Here is an 18676-nt window from a genome sequence, read left to right as displayed (position 1 = left end):
AATAAACGAAAGAGGAAAAACAACAGGACAGCACAATGTCTTCTAAGAATAGGCTAGAGCAAAGAGATAGGTCTCAGGTTTAAATTTAACCGACAGTTTCACATTTACCATTTCACATTTTAATCTGACTTTGAGTCGGGCTCCTCCCCAAGGCTGTTAGAATGCCACCCATGGACAGATTCCAAATCACAATCATTTTATGACGGATGGTTATCAGGATATAAGCAGTAAGACCTTTGATACCTAAAGCCTCAAAACCCAACCCTTATCCCCACACTGACATATGCCTCAGTATACTCCTGAAAGGTCAGTTCAGAGAGATCTCAGCCAAATGTAGAGAGCCACTTTGATGCACTAGTTCAGGCAGATTTTATGACAGTACGTGTCAATCATACATGTCCTTGTATACTCTTACTTATAAATAACAGTGGCCTTTTAATGGGGTATAATACTAATCTGTAAATGAAAGCTTTTGGAGAAATGGCAGATGGTTTTGCGTAGGGTGTATATGTGTAGAGAGATAATAAACCAAGCATTGTGGTACAATTTTATCTCGTGAGTGAGCCACTAACTGTTGCATCTACTCTTCTGTCCACTAGAGGGCACCCTTGCATCATATATTCAGCCTTCGGCACTGTGGCGCTTCCCATGACGGGGCCATCAGCTTTCTCACAGCACCCTGCATGTTTCCTTATGGAACATATATTTTTTGTCTTTGATTCCAGGGCATCTACAGCATTCTGGCAGCACACCCTGTTTCTCTCAACAACCCCGACAGACTGGTTCAGAACCACAGTAGAAAAACCTCAATTAAGTGAAAAGGACCATGAATACCTACAGCAACACATAAAACCTGACCTGCACTATTAGAATAAATAATTAAGATATCTGCATTAAAAAATATACTATATACTATACAAGCTTCACAAGGTTGAGTTTTAAAAAAATTGTAATAAAATACAAGCAGCAAACAAAAATTTAAGTCAGTTTACACTGACGTGACCTCAAGTCACTTTTAAAGAGTGCTGGGCCACCAGGTGTAACCAGTATTAATGTAACCAAGCAGAGTAAATAAACAGGAAATTCTTATTTGCAATGATGGTCTGGCAAAGGGAAAATGTCCTTTTGGCGCGGGGGTTGCAAATTAAAATAAAAACAAATATAACAGGGGCCATAGGCCGACATGTTAACAGAACAAATGGAGCCCTGCCACAGTCAACAGATAAAGCGATAAATAATAACAAAAAAAGAGATAGGGCGAGAGTGGAGAGTGGATGCATTTGTGTGGAGAGTGGATATATTTGTGTGGAGAGTGGATGTGTTTACATAAGTCAGGACTCACAGGTTTTTAATCTTCAAACCAGACATTGCAAGAGCCAAAGGAAAAAAAATCCATTGCATTTTGTGATTTTAATTATCAGTTCCCACACCTTAACAAAAAATAAGAAAGTTGAATGAATGAAACATTGTATTTATATAGCACTTTTCCATATGCTCAAGTGCTTTACAGTAATCAGGGGGATCTCACCTCACCCACCACCAATGTGTAGCACCCACCAATGTGAACGCTCACCACACATCGGTTAAGGTGGAGAGAGAGAGAACAATTTTTAGCCAATTAAATTTGGACAAATAACATGCAATACATTATAATAAAATCATACGTTTCAGGAGCATGGTTTACAGGAGCAAAAACAAGAGCAGCAGCATAAAAAACAAGCAGAATCATATGCCTATAAATAACAATAAAAAGTACAGTAAAAAAAAAGTACAGGTACATTTAACATTGAAGAGGCTACAGCTGGGAAAACAGACAGCAGTCAAAGAAAGCACAATACAGGCACAGAGGGTGACCAAATAAAACATAAAAACAGCACAGGGAGACACAACTGGTCAATATAAGGTAAGAAGGCAACTGTAAGTGTCTGAAAGAATGGCTGTGATTGAGCCCTTGAAGGCAGGAACAGAGCTAGAACTGTCCATTTGCAATTGATCCCAGTTGCTGGCAGGAGTGAACAGGAAAGATTTAGACAGGACAGGGTGGTCAACAGCGTCAAAGTCTTTTGCTAAATCAAGGAAAATGGTGGCACAGAATTGTCCAGCATCAAAAGAGTGGATGTGTTTGTGGAGAGTGGATGTGTTTGTGTGGAGAATGGATGTGTTTGTGTGGAGAGTGGATGTGTTTGTGTGAAGACTGGATGTGTTTGTGTGGATAATGGATGTGTTTGCGTGGAGAGTGGATGAGTTTGCGTGGAGAGTGGATGTGTTTGCTTGGAGAATGGATGTGTTTGTGTGGAGAGTGGATGTGTTTGTGTGGAGAGTGGATGTGTTTGATTGCAGCCCTGAGCGAGTAGTCTGCTTTCTGATAGGCTCTAAAGGTGTTTACATGAGTCAGGACTTATGACTCACAGGCTTGTAATCTTCAAACCAGACATTGCAAGAAAAAATCCTTTGCATTTTGTGATATTAATTATCAGTTCCCACACCTTTACAAAAAATAAACAGTTGAATTAATTAATTAAGGTGAAGAGAGAGAGAACAATTTTTAGCCAATTAAATTAACAATACATACATTAAAAAAAAAGAAAATCACAAGTTTCAGGAGCATGGTTTACAGTATGTACAGGTTAAAGTATTTTATCAGATTCATTCTCCTGCTATAACCATCATAAATTAATGTTCAACTTTTAAGGCATCGGAGCAAACAATTTTATACTCTGGATTATTGATTTATTGCGTTATCGTGTTCACATAAGGGCCATAAAGAATGCACAGCTACTGAACTTTAGCCCTTGAGTTGGCATTAAATTAACTTAAAAACATACTTTTCCTGTTTCATGAATTATTGTACAAAGCCTCATTGTACAGGAGTTTTTGAATATTATAATACTTATGTGCTAGATCCTAATACTTTAGGCCTAATACTTAAAACATTGTATAATTTAGATGGCTGCCAGGAAAATTCCTTTTCTTTCTTATTATTTTTTTTTAAACATTTTTTTGTTTTGTTGTGATGGCAGTTTTTGCTGCTTTGAACATTTCCCCCCTGATGTAAGAAATGAAAGAGCTCCATTTTAGCTCTTTGTAAAACAGTGGCTATGGCTTACAGTTCATTCAAGGCTAGCACAAAGCGCTACACTTTCACAAAGGTCACTGGCTGGAAGTTCGACATTCAGAAAACATGGAAGCCATTTTACCTGGCTGGCTCTTGCTGAAGGACACGGCCTTGGTTTCCCCAGGTTGTGAGGAAACACCCAAAAGAAAGACATTTCTGTAATGTTCCATGAATTACAACATGGTCAGGAGATTCAAGATTTCGAGTTTGCGGCTACATCAGGACTACCCCCCTTCCCTACCCTAGCTTGAGAGAAGGTACCCCTTATACAAGCCCCAATTACTGAGCCATTGTTTAAAAAATAGAACTCATCTGTAAGAAAAATATTTCACTTGTGACAAGGTTGGATCATTTCAGTTATCCTGTTCTCTTTGGTTTTTTCTCTGTCAAACGTATGTACGCTCACACTCATGCACACACACACACGCACACACATACACACACACTCCAAGCCTATTCTTTGAGAATGGCACAATATCAAATGCACGGGCGACTGACGGTGCTCACTCCCACCAGCAGGGGGCACTGTGGTAGGGCTATTAAACCACAATAAAGTATAACCATTTATTCATGAACTTTTCATTCATTTGATACATCATCATGAAAGGCTGTCACATTATGACGCTTAAGCACATTAAGTGCATGTCACTAGAGCACCAAGGAAAACATTTAAACAGGTTAATGGGCAGCCAGAAGATCCACCTGTACAGGCATAAACCCAAAATAAATGTTCCCCCCTAAAAAGCACACAACATTCAACACAGTAATGGTATCTTGTAATTATCCCCAAACATGGAACATGCTGCATGCTACTGATGTGGACATAGAGCCAGTGATCTGCCACTTGTGTTAAAAGCTAAAAGATTAAAGGCTGTTCTGTCGGAGTGTTATACTGATGGAAAACAGGTATTTTTTTCCTATCTTTTGAAAAGGATATTGACACCACCTCATGTAAGGTATGCAGCCTGTACCATAATGACAGCGTTAGCATAGCAAGTGACCTGTGGTCACAATATTTTAATAGATTTTTGGGGGCAGGGTGGGGGGGGTGAAGGGTTGGGGGTGGGGTGGGGAGAGGGTTTAAAAAATTTACGGATAATAAAGGGGGGCCCTGACCAAAAAATGTTTGGGAATCACTGGGCTATACCCTACAAATACCATGACTTGCCACATGAAGCCACCACTGCATACCCTATGAGGCACTTCCCCTTCCTCTATTTTTCTGGGGAAAACCTTGGAATACCCAATGCTTATCTTGTGTAGTTAATCTCAGAAATTGTTACTAAAACTGTTGCAGATCTATAACATGAAGTACCAAAATATACATGTACTGTATGTAATATGCACAAATAAAACATATACAGTATTGTCAGTATGTCACTTGAATTATATCACCTGCACACCAGAAGCATTGCAACAGAAAAAAAGATCAGAGAGGAATCCAGTGAGAACAAATATGTCCATCAGCAGACTCCCTGCCAATCAGCGGATGACATGGGCATAGCCGAGGTTCAAACCCGCACCCCACTGCCATTACACACTGAGCCAGACACATAGATACACAGAAATGTTATATAAATCTGATTTTGTCTATGCCATGTATACTATGAAATTACACATCTTTCAAATTCAATCTAGTTTTCAGTTGTATATTGGCAAAAACATTGAAAAGCATCAGATGAAGTAGTTACACAATCTACCACATGGGACAGTGTAGAGCAGTGTTTAGTGTGGCGTGTCACCTACACTGTCCTCTTCCATAGTCACCCTGTCAGGCTCCTCTGCTTCACTCACTACAGAACTCCGTATCCAGATGATGCTGAACTCTCTGGTTTACTCCTTTTCAGCCACCATGACACCTTACTGGAAACCTTATGAGCAGATTGGTAATCCCACACAGCGCTGCCTGCTTCTGAGGGGGCTGGAGTCCCTCCACTCACTGTAACACAACACCACCAACAAGCTCTGTTACACTATATTTTTGTTATTTTCTGAAACTGCGGCATCATAAAATGTTTGAGATCTAGCTACTGTAGCTACTCTGCAAATGATACATTTCTAAATTAATGTAGCCGTATAGATGCTCTACTGACCTACAAACAATTAGTAGGTCTATTGTATACACAATACCCCATTAAAAACACTTTCATTAAAAAATATGACAAACACGTTCATTTATTTGTCATTCATGATAAAGGAAAAATGACTGAATCCATGCCTATGTGTTTCTTTCAGATAGAATGCATGTGTGTTTGCTTGTATTTATGAGTATGCATTTCTCTTTCATAGTCTAAATTTATGTGAGTGACTATTATCACTTACTCATAACAAACACAGTGCAAAAAGAAATGATACCAGAAGAAAAACACGTTTTCAACAGACAAAAATGCCAAGTTACTCACATGTACAAAGAACAGAGGACCAAGTAACTTGAAATAATTTAGGTAGCATTGCTTTGGAAGAAAGCTCTTTTAATTTGTGTGAACAAAGATAGCTAATATTATTTATTGTAACTTGGCTTAATTTTGGCATCAATACTTTTAATGGAATTAATTACTTTAATTCTGTGCTTTATATATGCAAGTAACGTGATATTTTTATAAATCGAAAAGTCTTTTCTTTCAGATAAAACTTACAGGAAGGCGGAATATCATCCAAACTACTTCTCCTCTTGAATGGCAGTGAGGATCCCTCTGTCTTTGAGTCAACAACAATCATTGACATTCTCTCTATCAGCTCCTCCTCTCGCCTGCTCCATTCCTCCTCAAAGATCTCCTGTATATAATTCTCCTTAATATAATTGACATCTCTGTTTCTCTCCTCTACAGAGAAGGGAACACTCTTGTTCCTGGTTACCATCTCCTCTATCTTCTCCAGCAGCTCTGTGACCTGAGTCCCATCAGACCTGAACCTATTGTTGAGAACATGATACCTGTTCCCACATTTCTCTATGAGCTCTTGGAGGGCCCTCCCTTCAGTCTCAATGTGCTGCTCAATGGTTCTGTCTCCCAGCCAGTCTCCCCTGGTGAACAGCACTATAGTGTGTCTCCAGACTCTCTCACTGAGAAGCTCCAGGTATTCCATCACTGATCTCCTGTGTTCATCTCTGAATGCTGAGCTCACATCAATAATCAGGAAGAGAGCGCAGGGTCCCGGGGGACACAGAGACACACTGCGCAAAATCTCCTGTTTATCCAGCTCTGTGGTGTCCTCCACAGAATAATTCTTCCACCAGCCTGGTGTGTCGACCACAGTGACCTGTCTCCCAGTTACTTCACCCTGTCTCTTCACACACTGTGCAGTTCTTACTCCAGACTCAAACTCCTCTCTGCCCAGGATGGTGTTTCCTGCTGAACTCTTCCCACTCAGTCTCCCCCCCAGCAGCACAATCCTCAGCTCTGAGAGACGGTGCTCCTCCCCTGTTATACAGACAAAATTTAAGTTAACAAACATCGATTTTTGACTAAATCAGCTATTTAATTAATTTATATAATCCTTTTATGCGTCACTTTTCTGGTACGCATGATAATATTTAGTTCTAAAAAAAAAAAAAAGAAAACAATAAAAAATCGGTAAATAAAGATGGTGCTCTTCCCCGTCAGAGAGAATGAGAAAAATGTACTCCTCATCAGGAGTGTCACTGACACTCAGCTCTGAGATGAGCTGCTCTCTGTAAGTTCTGAGTGGAGAGTATTAATAGTAAAATGATATTTATTACTGAAGACTTATGAGAGGTGAAATGTGGGTTCAACCTTCATGAACAAAATTGTGCATGAGACTTTTGCAGATATCAATGTGATAACTTAATCTGTTCAATGCATTTTACAGTCTGAAATTTCATAACACAATTCTTTCAATAATGTCATGGGAATAATTCAAGAATATAAAATAATAAAACAATATCAAAGCCCAGAAGAACATTGCTGTATTTCTATTTGCATGGGTGTAATGTGGCTGCTGGGTGGCTCATCCTATTAGACACTGTTCCATAGTGTGGATGCACCCTACAGTCTGCTATCAAACCCTGACTGTGCAGCGCAGGCTGTGCTGGCAGCTCCACAGGGCAGCATGTAATTGGCAGCAGCAGGGAGAGTTCAATAAGCAGGATTTTCTGTGTCTCATCAAGCACTAGCAACCATCTCTGTTCAACTGAGCGTCTGCAGCATAGACAAACTCACGAAGTGAGCTCCTGCTACTCAACAACTGTAGAGGAGAGAGAAGTTGGCAGCTGGCAGCTCATACTTCAAAGAAAATGTGTGCGTCTCAGAAACCTGTTTAATTGGGGTGGCTGCAGTAAGAAGACTATTGTGAATAAAACTGGGCACGGCCAACTGGGAGAAAAATGAACTAAATGCAATGAAAATAATTTTTTAAACTATTATTACTGCCTCTCTGTTTGGCCCCTCATTCAAATAAAAATAAAATCAAGTATTCTACATATATAAATGTAGAAATCGGCTGCTTTAAACACCCACTCACACCTCAGTATGCAGCACAGGGGAAAGACAGGAAAAAAAATACTGATTTATACCTTTATCTGGAGTAACACTTTTCATTGGTAAAAAACCTTAAAAGAAAATTATTCAACACAGTCATGATTAATGTTAATATTCCATTGTAGTTCCTCTAAAAGTAAATTGAATAAATGAAAAAAACCTACCCTCAAAAAGTGCCCTGAGAGTTATTCTTTGTTTGTGAACCTTCATCATCCTCTGTTTCACTCGTTCTTCCACTGCCCTCCTCTTCTCTTCCACCTCCTGTAAGAACATTCTATCTATTTCATAGTGAGAGCCTCCATGCCCTGCCATCATCTCCTCTACCCTTTCCAGCAGCTCTGTGACTTGAGTCCCATCAGCCCTGTTCTCATTGTTGAGAACATGATACCTGCTCCCACATTTCTCTATGAGCTCTTGGAGGGCCCTCCCTTCAGTCTCAATGTGCTGCTCAATGGTTGTGTCTCCCAGCCAGTCTCCCCTGGTGAACAGCACTATAGTGTGTCTCCAGATTCTCTCACTGAGAAGCTCCAGGTGTTCCACCGCTGATCTTTTGTGTTTGTCTCTGAACACTGAGCTCACATCAATGACCAGGAAGAGAGCGCAGGGTCCCGGGGGACACAGAGACACACTGCACACAATCTCCTGTTTATCCAGCTCTGCAGTGTTCTTCACAGAATTATTCTTCCACCAGCCTGGTGTGTCGACCACAGTGACCTGTCTCCCAGCTACTTCACCCTGTCTCATCACACACTGTGCAGTTCTTACACCAGACTCAATCTCCTCTCTGCCCAGGATGGTGTTTCCTGCTGAACTCTTCCCACTCCATCTCCCCCCCAGCAGCACAATCCTCAGCTCTGAGAGACGGTGCTCCTCCCCTGTCACACAGACAAAATTTTAGTTAACAAACATCGCTTTTTGACTAAATCAGCTATTTGATTAATTAATATAATCCTTTTATGCGTCTCTTTTCTGGTACACATTATATTTTGCTGTAATTAAAACAAAACAAAAAAAAACAATAAAAAATCATTTTCTACACAGAAAGAAGAAACCCACCATGATGAGAGGTCACAACACCGGCTGCCATGTCAGTCCCTCTGTCTTCGTCCATTTTCATCTGTTTAATAGAATTATTTTCACTGCATTTTCATAAAAGTCATTGTGAGTTTTTATTTAGTATGTTTACCCATCTTCTGTTGATTTCGTGGTGAAACATTTTCACACACAAAACGTGGGCCACATTATAACATCAGGCTTTTCTCCCTTTTGATTCAGTTTTTATAGGAATAGCTCACTTCCTCAGGTCACCTCTTCAGCTTAGTGCATATATTTAATTGAACATTTTTTCTGCAAAGTTAAGATATTTAACATATTTAGATAACCTTCTGACTGGCCAGCTTTTCCATGGGCATTATAGACATCAAAGGGTTTTGTGGTTAGAAATAGACTTGAAAACTAACCTGAACTGCCCCTTCAAGTTCAATGTTCATGGTCTTATCTTTACACCTCAAACAAGTTGGACGGCCATTATGCCAAACTTTTAAAGCCATCATTTAATGTAATAAAACATATAGGCCTGCTATATTTTTTAAAGTGCACAATAGTCAATTAAATCACAAAAGGGTGCCCTATGTTTTCTAACTAACGTGGATTCTCACAGATAAAACTGCATAACGTATTCAGTTTGTTAACAAAATTTTAATAGTCCGTTACCAAATTCTAGAAGCACACCTCTGAAAGTACATAGCCTACAGAAGCGCACTGCAGCAACTGCAAAAGCAATAAAAAATAGAAATTAACAAAATAGTATATTGTGATACTTTCGCACTAATTTGGGATAATGAAAGTATCACATTATTACATGATATATATAATATTATCTTTATACCCAATACATTACAACTTGACAAACATTCTCTTAATACAAAATAATTCCATCATGCATGTTACGTGAAAAGATCATGCTAAAATATGGAAACTTTTATACCCAGTCTATACATTATGGCACAAACGATAGCGTTGGTTGAGTTTTACTTTCTTATTGGTTTCTGTCATGATGCAGTAATGTCGACAGAGCATCGAGTGAAACATCGAGAGCTGTAGGCCAGGCATGAATATTTACATATACAATTTATGAATATAATTCTGTATATCTGAGAGCATGGTGAAAAGAAAAAGAAATACAATCTTACCTGACTGACACAACTGACTGTTCCACCTCACAAATTGAAGTCGTTTCCGTATAACCCTGTGTTCCAGGTCAAGTAAAAGTGAACTTTGTAGCACAGAACATGGGCGTGTTCAGCAATGCTTATTGCTAATGTTGATGACCTTTGAAACTGACAGAAACTTCTGTTGGGAAAATCTGTCTAGCACCAAATGATTGCAAGTGGGGTAAATAATTTCGCATTGGTAAATGCAGTGGCTGTAGCAGTTTTCCTATTGGCTAAGTGAGCGCTGATGGGTGTGGGAGAGGGCTGTGAACGAATAGAGGAAAGGCCACAGAGTCTTGTACTTTCTTCAAACTGCAATACTTCCTGTAGAACAGAGAGGGCTTCACCATAACAAGTACAATAACTCTTTATTAACACAATCTATTGAAACATCTTATATTATTCCTGTCCATGTCCACATGCCATCCTCATCCTCACTCACTTGGCACCTGATTTAAGTAAACCGAACCTGCACAACAAAAAATGTTCAGTTGCAATTTACACTGTTTGTGAAAACTTGTGCTCAACTCTTCTGATAAAGGTAGATAATATATAAACCTCATTTGGCCAGCAAAAAATTGGTAAAACACATATGCATGTAAATACAATGAAATAAAGGCAGATTGTCTTTACTTTTATCTCACATTCATCTTTTGATTTCAAATCCAAATGCTTTAAATACATGGCAAGGATAACCCATTTCACTCTACCGTTACCATACTTTTGAAGGACACTGTGTATGAGGCATGTAAAGGCATATGAAAAGTGTGAATGAATCCATGTGAATCCCTTTTCTGCCTCATGGAGAGCCCTATATCCGCCTCCACATGAAAGGCAGTGGGATTGTGCTGGCAGTACGCAGTGTGCAGGTCTCATTCGATCTTTCTCAGGATGATGTAGACCAATCCACTGAGCAGGGCCAGGGGGAATGCCACCCAGGCCAGCATGTAGGAGAAACCAAACACCTCCCTCTCCTGGGCCCAGCCTGGACTCCGCACTGTGTACACTGCAGCTGCACTCATGACCAACACACCTTTAGGGAGAAAGGGAGAGAGAGACAGATAGAGGGAGGCTGGGAGGGAGGAAGGGAGAGAGAGAGAGAGAGCGAGGGAGGGAGGGAGAGAGAATGAGAGGGAGGGAGAGAGAGGGAGAGAGGTTAAAGGGTAGAAGTGGAGGAGGAAGAAAGAGAGAAGGAGGGAGACTGATAAGAGCTATAGAGATGGAAGGCAAAAAAAACAGAGAGGTAAGGAGAGAGGCAGAGGGAAAGAGAAAGCAATGAAAGAATACAAGAGACAGAGAGACCGGTAAAAAGCAGGGAGAGTGAGAAACAGAGAACAAAACAAGGAAATGCATGCAGAGTGGAACAAATGAAGAGAGCTGGAGCCCTGTATACTACAGCACATGTAGGTGCGCATGGATTGAATTTGGGGGGAGTGTTTAGTTTATGTTGTAGTAATAGTAACTGGAGTAGTTGTAATAGAGTGTGTGACAACTGTGAGACATTTTACAGAACACCTCTTTTCATATGTATTTAAAGTGAACCATTAAAATCCTTTCTGTATCAAGTCCTTTTTTGATGGAAGAAAAAGACACACAAGTGAAAGGATGGACTGTGGGTGTCTTGGTAAGGAACCATTGATTTCAGGATTACCCCTGTCCTAATGGTCAGGAGATTCAAGATTTCCAGTTTGTGGCTTGAAAAGGCTATTAACACCACCTCATGTGAGGCATGCAGCCAGTGCCATAATGACAGCGTTAGCATAGCAAGTGACCTGTGATCACAATATTTTAATGGATTTTTTTGGCATTCTACATTTCATTTCCACATGTATTGAACAGCAGATTAATTCAGCCTGAAACCTATACAATTAATTTTATGCCTTGAAATGCAAAATAGAACAGAATATCACTGGAATATTTAATGATGACAGTTTGTGGTATTTGTATGAGTAACTAATTTAAAAATTCAAAGAGTAACTCAGTGGGAAAATGCATGCAATGCATTAATTATTTGGTTGTGTGTGTAAGGTAGGTTGTTTTGGAAGGCTGGATACTGACCAGCTTCAGATATATGCAGCAGAGCAATATGCTGCTAAAGACACCGGGAACATTACCTGTATGTTATAGATATTCTACACCAAACCTGTTCAAAACAATCGACAGACACTACAAGTAAAAGTTTTATTTAAAGCAAATCAATCAAAAAGTGTAGTTTATCAACAAATCAGTGCAAATCAGGACAAAATGGACAGAGTACAATAGGTTTTAAGCTTGGTATATTTTCCCGAAAAATAAGAGTTATTAAATTGCAAATGTACGATGAAAGATCCTGTCACATCAGTCTTGTGCATATTTCATATGTAGATTAATTCACTCACCTTAAAGTTCAGTAAGGAATTTCATAATAGGATTTGTGTTCCTGTGAACACCATGGTTTCCCCCAGGTGGGGGCGCTGCACCTCCACAGAATTCATGAGCACCTCCGAAAACATCAAAGACAAATCAATAACACCTCTGACTCAGGCCTCCATAATTGTACATTTTAAGGGTTTACAGAATGTACGGTTAATAAAGGGGGGCCCTAACCAAAAAAGTTTGGGAACCACTGGGCTACATCCTGCGAATTCTGTGGCTCACCACTTCACACCACCACTGCATACCCTCTGAGGCACTTCTCCTTCCACTATTTTCCTGGGGAAAACCTTGGAATACCTTGTGCTTATCCTGTGCTTTTCAGGTAAGTTCACTAATTGTTCCTGAAACCGATATAATTGTGATATAACAGATATAATAGAGAAATAAGACATATACAATGTATTTTTTTCAGCATGTATATTGAATTAATACCACCTTCACCACAGGAGCATTGAGCTGAAGGAAAGAGCAGAGAGGCGTGTCTCTCCTCCTGTAGCCTGTGTGAAAACTGAGCCATCGGGGAGGACTAATGCTGCAGTAACCAGAGGAACCCCCCAGACACTCCCACGTCACTCCCCTGCTCACTACCCTCCACTGGCTGCCTGTTATAGCTCGCATCAAATTTAAAAAATTGGTCCTAGCATACCAGGCATTCAAGGGATCAGCCCCAGCATACCTCCACAAGATATTCAAACCCTACATGCCAGCCAGATCCCTCCGTTCTGCTACCTCAGGACGCCTAGCACCTCCCCCTCTTCGCACCTGCACTTCCAGAACACGTCTCCTGTCTGTTCTGGCCCCACGATGGTGGAATGACCTCCCTGTGGAGGTCAGAACAGCTGAGACACTGACCCATTTCAAACGACGACTGAAGACTCACCTCTTCAGGCTGCACCTCTCCCCATCCCTCCCTTCCCCCCTGTAAATGACTGTAAGCTTAGGGTTGTAACTAGGCAGCTGTTTCGTAGGTGACTTAGTTTATCTGTCTTAACTACTGCTTGTATTTTTTCCATAGACTGCGTTGTTGCCATTCTCGTTGTTTAGTGTTAATCAGTTTAACCTTCAGGGTCCAAGTTGAACTATGCGGTTGTTCCCTGCACTTGGACCGGTACTTCTCTCGAGGGGTTTCGTCATACTTGTTCCTGGTTATATTTATACACTTTGTTGTACGTCGCTCTGGATAAGAGCGTCTGCCAAATGCCTGTAATGTAATGTAATGTAATGTAACCCAGAGAGACTGAATGTGTCCATCAGCAGACTCCCTGTCAGTCAGCTGATCACATGGGCATAGCCAAGGTTCAAACACATTCATGTTGCACAAATTTTGTATTGTCTATGTCATGTATACCATCACATCACACAGGTTAAAAAGTGCAACTACATTACTATGGGTTACATTTTTGCAAATGTCTGTAAATAGGCCTTTCATTACAAGTGATTACAAACAAAACTGTCTGAAGTCAGACATATGAAGAAACTTTGACTTTTATATATCAAAAACAATGGAAAGCAAATGCATTTGAAAATATTAGGCGGCTGGTTGATTTACAATTAGCTAGATTTTGTAAAACAACAGATAATGAAATAGATACATAATCAACCACATGGGGGCAGCATGATGTTTTTAATTTGGCGTGTCACCTACACTGTCCTCTTCCAGGGTCACCCTGTCAGGCTCCTCTGCTTCACTCACTACAGAACTCCGTGTTCCGAATCCAGATGATGCTGAACTCACTGATTGACTCCTTTTCAGCCACCATGACACCTTCCTACTGGAAAGTTTCTGAGCTGGATGGGAATCCCACACAGAGCTGCCTGCTTCAGAGGGGGCTGGAGTCCCTCCACTCACTGTAACACAACACCACCAACAAGCTGTTACACTCAGATTCACATGTTGTATTCTGTTATATTTTTGTTATTTTCTGAAACTGCGGCATCAGAAAATTTTTGAGATCTTTCTAATTCACATAATAAGATAATTTAGGGTCATTATGTGAAACATTCACTTCTCTAGTGCAGCATGGGCTATTTCATTTGTACTTAATTTGCAATAATATGTTCAATTGATCAAAATTACAAATCTGTTTAATGTTCATATGTTTGTCCAGATGGTTATTACAGCCTTTGTTTCTAAAGAAATATTTCAGTCTGGTGTTCATATATGTTGGAGGTAAGGGTAGGCTGGCTGTATCGAATATTTTTTACAGTGAGAACGCTCAAGATGACTGCTGCACCATTTCTACTGATAACTACTTTTTCAGCGACTGTAGCTACCCTGCAAATGACCCATTTCTAAAATAATGTGGCACTATAGATCCTCTACAGACATAAAACAATTAGTACGTCTGCCATGTAGCCTACACAATACCCCATTAAAACACTTTCATTATATAAATATAATAATGACAAACAATTTCATTTATTTGTCATTCATGATGAAGGAAAAATGATTGAATCCATGCCTATGTAGTTCTTTCAGTGTGTTTGCTTGTATTCATAAGTCTGCATGTCTCTTTCATAGCCGAAATTTATGTGAATGACTATTATCACTTACTCATAACAAACACAATCCAAAAAGAAATGGTATCAGAAGAAAAACACGTTTTCAACAAACAAAATTTTTCTCACATGTACAAAGAACAGAGGACAAAGAAACTTGAAATAATTTAGGTAGCATTGCTTTGGAAGGAAGCTTATTTAATTTGTGTGAGCAAAGATAGCCAATATAATTTATTGTAACGGCCTAATTGTGGCATCAATATTTTTGATGGCAGGCCTAGATTTTGAAAGTTTTAAAGTTTTAAATAATTTTTTAAATAATTACTTTAATTTGGTGCTTTATACATGCAAGTAACTTGACATTTTCATAAACTGAAAAGTGTTTTTCTTTCAGATAAAACTTACAGGAAGGCGGAATATAATCCAAGCTGCTTCTCCTCTTGAATGGCAGTGAGGATCCCTCTTTCTTTGAGTCAACCACAATCTTTGACATTCTCTCTATCAGCTCCTCCTCTCTTCTACTCCATTCCTCTTCAAAGCTCTTCTGTTGAACATATTTCTTTCCTGTAAAATTGCCCTGTCTGTCTCTCTCTACAGTGAAGGGAACACCTCTGTTCCTGGCTACCATCTCCTCTATCTTCTCCAGCAGCTCTGTGACCTGAGTCCCATCAGCCCTGTTCTCATTGTTGAGAACATGATACCTGTTCCCACATTTCTCTATGAGCTCTTGGAGGGCCCTGCATTCAGTCTCAATGTGCTGCTCAATGGTTGTGTCTCCCAGACAGTCTCCCCAGGTGAACAGCACTATAGTGTGTCTCCAGACTCTCTCACTGAGAAGCTCCAGGTGTTCCACCGCTGATCTTCTGTGTTCCTCTCTGAAGGCTGAGCTCACATTAATGACCAGGAAGAGAGTGCAGGGTCCCGGGGGACACAGAGACACACTGCACACAATCTCCTGTTTATCCAGCTCTGTGGTGTCCATAACAGAATATGTCTTCCACCAGCCTGGTGTGTCGACCACAGTGACCTGTCTCCCAGCTACTTCACCCTGTCTCTTCACACACTGTGCAGTTCTTATTCCAGACTCAAACTCCTCTCTGCCCAGGATGGTGTTTCCTGCTGAACTCTTCCCACTCCCTCTCCCCCCCAGCAGCACAATCCTCAGCTCTGAGAGATGGTCCTCCTCCCCTGTCAGAGAGAAAGAGAAGAATTTACTCCTCATCAGGAGTGTAACAGACATTCAGCTCTGAGATGAGCTGCTCTCTGTAAGTTTGGAGTGGAGAGTATTAATAATGAAATGATATTCATCACAATCGGCATATGACAGGTGGGATTTGGGTTAAACCTTCATGAAAAAAGTTGTGCATGAAACTGTTGCACATATCAACAGAATGTCTTAATTTAATCAAAGCATTTTACAGCCTGAAATTTCACAACAATGCTTTCAATAATGTGATGGGAATATCTTAAGAATGAAAAATAATCACACAAAATCTATAGCAAGAAGAACATTACTAAATGTTTAAGTGCATTAGTGTTATGGGGCTGCTGGGTGACTCATCCTGCTAAGACACTGTTCCAGAGTGTGGATGCACCCCACAGTCTGCTATCAAACTCTGACTGTGCAGCGCAGGCTGTGCTGGCAGCTCCACAGGGCAGCATGTAATTGGCAGCAGCAGGGAGAGTTCAGTCAGCAGGATTTTCTGTCTCCTCCAACACTATGAACCGCCTCAGTTCCACTGAACATCTGCAGCCTAAACGCGCTCATGAAATCAGCTCCTGCTACTCAACAACTGTGGAGGGGAGAGAAATTGGCAGCTGACAGCCACACTTCAAAGGGAACGTGTGCTTCTCTGCACCCTGTTTAATCAGGGTGGCTGCAGTGATGACACTGGATTATGAATTACACTGGGAATTGCCAACAGGGAGAAAAATGAAAAAATGCAGTGAAAATGATTATATAAGGAATTATGACTGTGTCGCAGTCGGTCCGCCTGAGAGGCGGATTGGTCTCGGCTGCGCCGGCTGGTGGAGAGAGCACACGCACCTGGGCTGCGTTAGCTAATCAGCCCAGGTTCTTAAAGGTGTGCTGCTCTCCACAGTTCGGGGCCGAGACCGGGAGCTAACACAGAGAGCGCAGTCATTATTTTTGTTTTGTGTTATTTTGAGCACCGGAAAGAAAGCATTCCTCAGCTGGGGTGCTAGAGGAGCTGGACCTGGCCGGGAAGGCGGGTCGGCTGCAGAGCGGCGAACTGAAATAGCTGTCGCTCTGTTTTATTTTCTTTTGTCTTTGTTATTTTAGCTTGCTGTTTTAGTTCATTGTTTTTGCCCGGAACCCGTGAGGGGGAACGGTAAAGCGGTCTGTTTATTTTATTTCGTTTTTGTGTGCGCTCTCTCTCTCCATGCGACAGAAACGGTGTTCCTCAGCACTGCCGCATCTCTCTCCCCGGGGTGTCACATTGGCGTGGGACAGACTGCCTTCGATCTGGCACTCATTCATACCAAACTAAAATCAGGCATACCACATCATCATATATACAAAATGGCCTCTTTAAGCACTCACTCACACCTCAGTATGCAGCACAGGGGAAAGTCAGGAAAAAATAAACACAGATATACACCTTTCACTGGAGTAACTCTTTTCATTGGTAAAACTCCTCAATAGAAAATAATTCAACGTAGTTTTCATTAATGTAAATATTCCACTGTAAATCCTCTACATGTAAAGTCTGTATATGAAAAATACTTACCCTCAAAAAGTGCTCTGAGAGTCATTCTCTGCATCTGAACCTTCGTCATCCTCTGTTTCACTCCCTGTTCCACTGCCTTCCTCCTCTCTTCCACCTCCTGTAAGAGCATTCTATCTATTTCATAGAGAGAGCCTCCATGCCCTGCCATCATCTCCTCTATCTTCTCCAGCAGCTCTGTGACCTGAGTCCCATCTGCCCTGTTCTCATTGTTGAGAACATGATACCTGTTCCCACATTTCTCTATGAGCTCTTGGAGGGCCCTCCCTTTAGTCTCAATGTGCTGCTCAATGGTTGTGTCTCCCAGCCAGTCTCCAAAGGTGAACAGCACTATAGTGTGTCTCCAGACTCTCTCACTGAGAAGCTCCAGGTGTTCCACCACTGATCTCCTGTGTTCCGCTCTGAATGATGCGCTCACATTAATGACCAGGAAGAGAGCGCAGGGTCCCGGGGAACACAGAGACACACTGCGCACAATCTCCTGCTTATCCAGCTCTGTGGTGTCCATAACAGAATATGTCTTCCACCAGCCTGGTGTGTCGACCACAGTGACCTGTCTCCCAGCTACTTCACCCTGTCTCTTCACACACTGTGCAGTTCTTATTCCAGACTCAAACTGCTCTCTGCCCAGGATGGTGTTTCCTGCTGAACTCTTCCCACTCCATCTCCCCCCCAGCAGCACAATCCTCAGCTCTGAGAGATGGTCCTCCTCCCCTGTCAGAGAGAAAGAGAAGAATTTAATCCTCATCAGGAGTGTAACAGACATTGAGCTCTGAGATGAGCTACTCTTAATAGTGAAATTATATTTATTACTGAGGACATATGACAGGTGGGATGTGAGTTTAACCATCACAAACAAAATTGTGCCTGAGACGTTTGAACATATAGGTGTAATGTCTTAATCTGTTCAATGCATTTTACAGCCTGAAATGTCTGAACAAATTGCTTTTCATAATGTGATGGGAATATCTCAAGGATTTCAAATAATCACACCATATCTATGCCAAGAAGAGCATTGATATGGTTTTAATTACAAGAGTTTTATGGAGCTGCTGGGTGGCTCATCCTGATAATACACTGTTCCAGAGTGTGGATGCACCCCACAGTCTGCTATTAAACCCTGACTGTGCAGCACAGGCTGTGCTGGCAGCTCCACAGAGCAGCATGTAATTGGCAGCAGCAGGGAGAGTT

General features: G+C 41.1%; 2 protein-coding genes across 4 annotated transcripts in view; both read right to left on the bottom strand.

Moving 5' to 3' along the window:
- Window positions 1-4787: 4787 nt before the first annotated feature.
- LOC135244085 (uncharacterized) overlaps window positions 4788-18676 on the bottom strand; it is a 149916-nt gene continuing 136027 nt past the window's right edge. Inside the window, exons 10-14 of the mRNA XM_064316284.1 lie at window positions 17489-18199; window positions 15144-15926; window positions 13885-14087; window positions 5752-5890; window positions 4788-5054 (exon numbers count right to left, since the gene is read on the bottom strand). Of these exons, the coding sequence (XP_064172354.1) occupies window positions 4909-5054; window positions 5752-5890; window positions 13885-14087; window positions 15144-15926; window positions 17489-18199 (1982 nt within the window). The 3' untranslated portion in view covers window positions 4788-4908. The remainder of the gene's footprint in view (window positions 5055-5751; window positions 5891-13884; window positions 14088-15143; window positions 15927-17488; window positions 18200-18676) is intronic.
- The window catches only part of LOC135242973 (GTPase IMAP family member 4-like), a 28754-nt gene continuing 17079 nt past the window's right edge, over window positions 7002-18676 (bottom strand). The window contains exons 2-4 of one of the 3 annotated variants that reach the window (XM_064314356.1): window positions 9325-9381; window positions 8668-8728; window positions 7002-8486 (exon numbers count right to left, since the gene is read on the bottom strand). In XM_064314356.1, the coding sequence (XP_064170426.1) occupies window positions 7720-8486; window positions 8668-8728 (828 nt within the window). In that variant the 5' untranslated portion in view covers window positions 9325-9381 and the 3' untranslated portion in view covers window positions 7002-7719. The remainder of the gene's footprint in view (window positions 8487-8667; window positions 8729-9324; window positions 9382-18676) is intronic. The other 2 variants (XM_064314359.1, XM_064314358.1) reach the window with 2 other exon arrangements.

The sequence above is a fragment of the Anguilla rostrata genome, chromosome 17, assembly GCF_018555375.3.
Source record: "Anguilla rostrata isolate EN2019 chromosome 17, ASM1855537v3, whole genome shotgun sequence".
In the NCBI taxonomy this organism is placed as follows: Eukaryota; Metazoa; Chordata; class Actinopteri; order Anguilliformes; family Anguillidae; genus Anguilla; species Anguilla rostrata.
The sequence above is the reverse complement of the archived record's forward strand: the minus strand, read 5'-3'. Positions and strand labels throughout refer to the sequence as shown.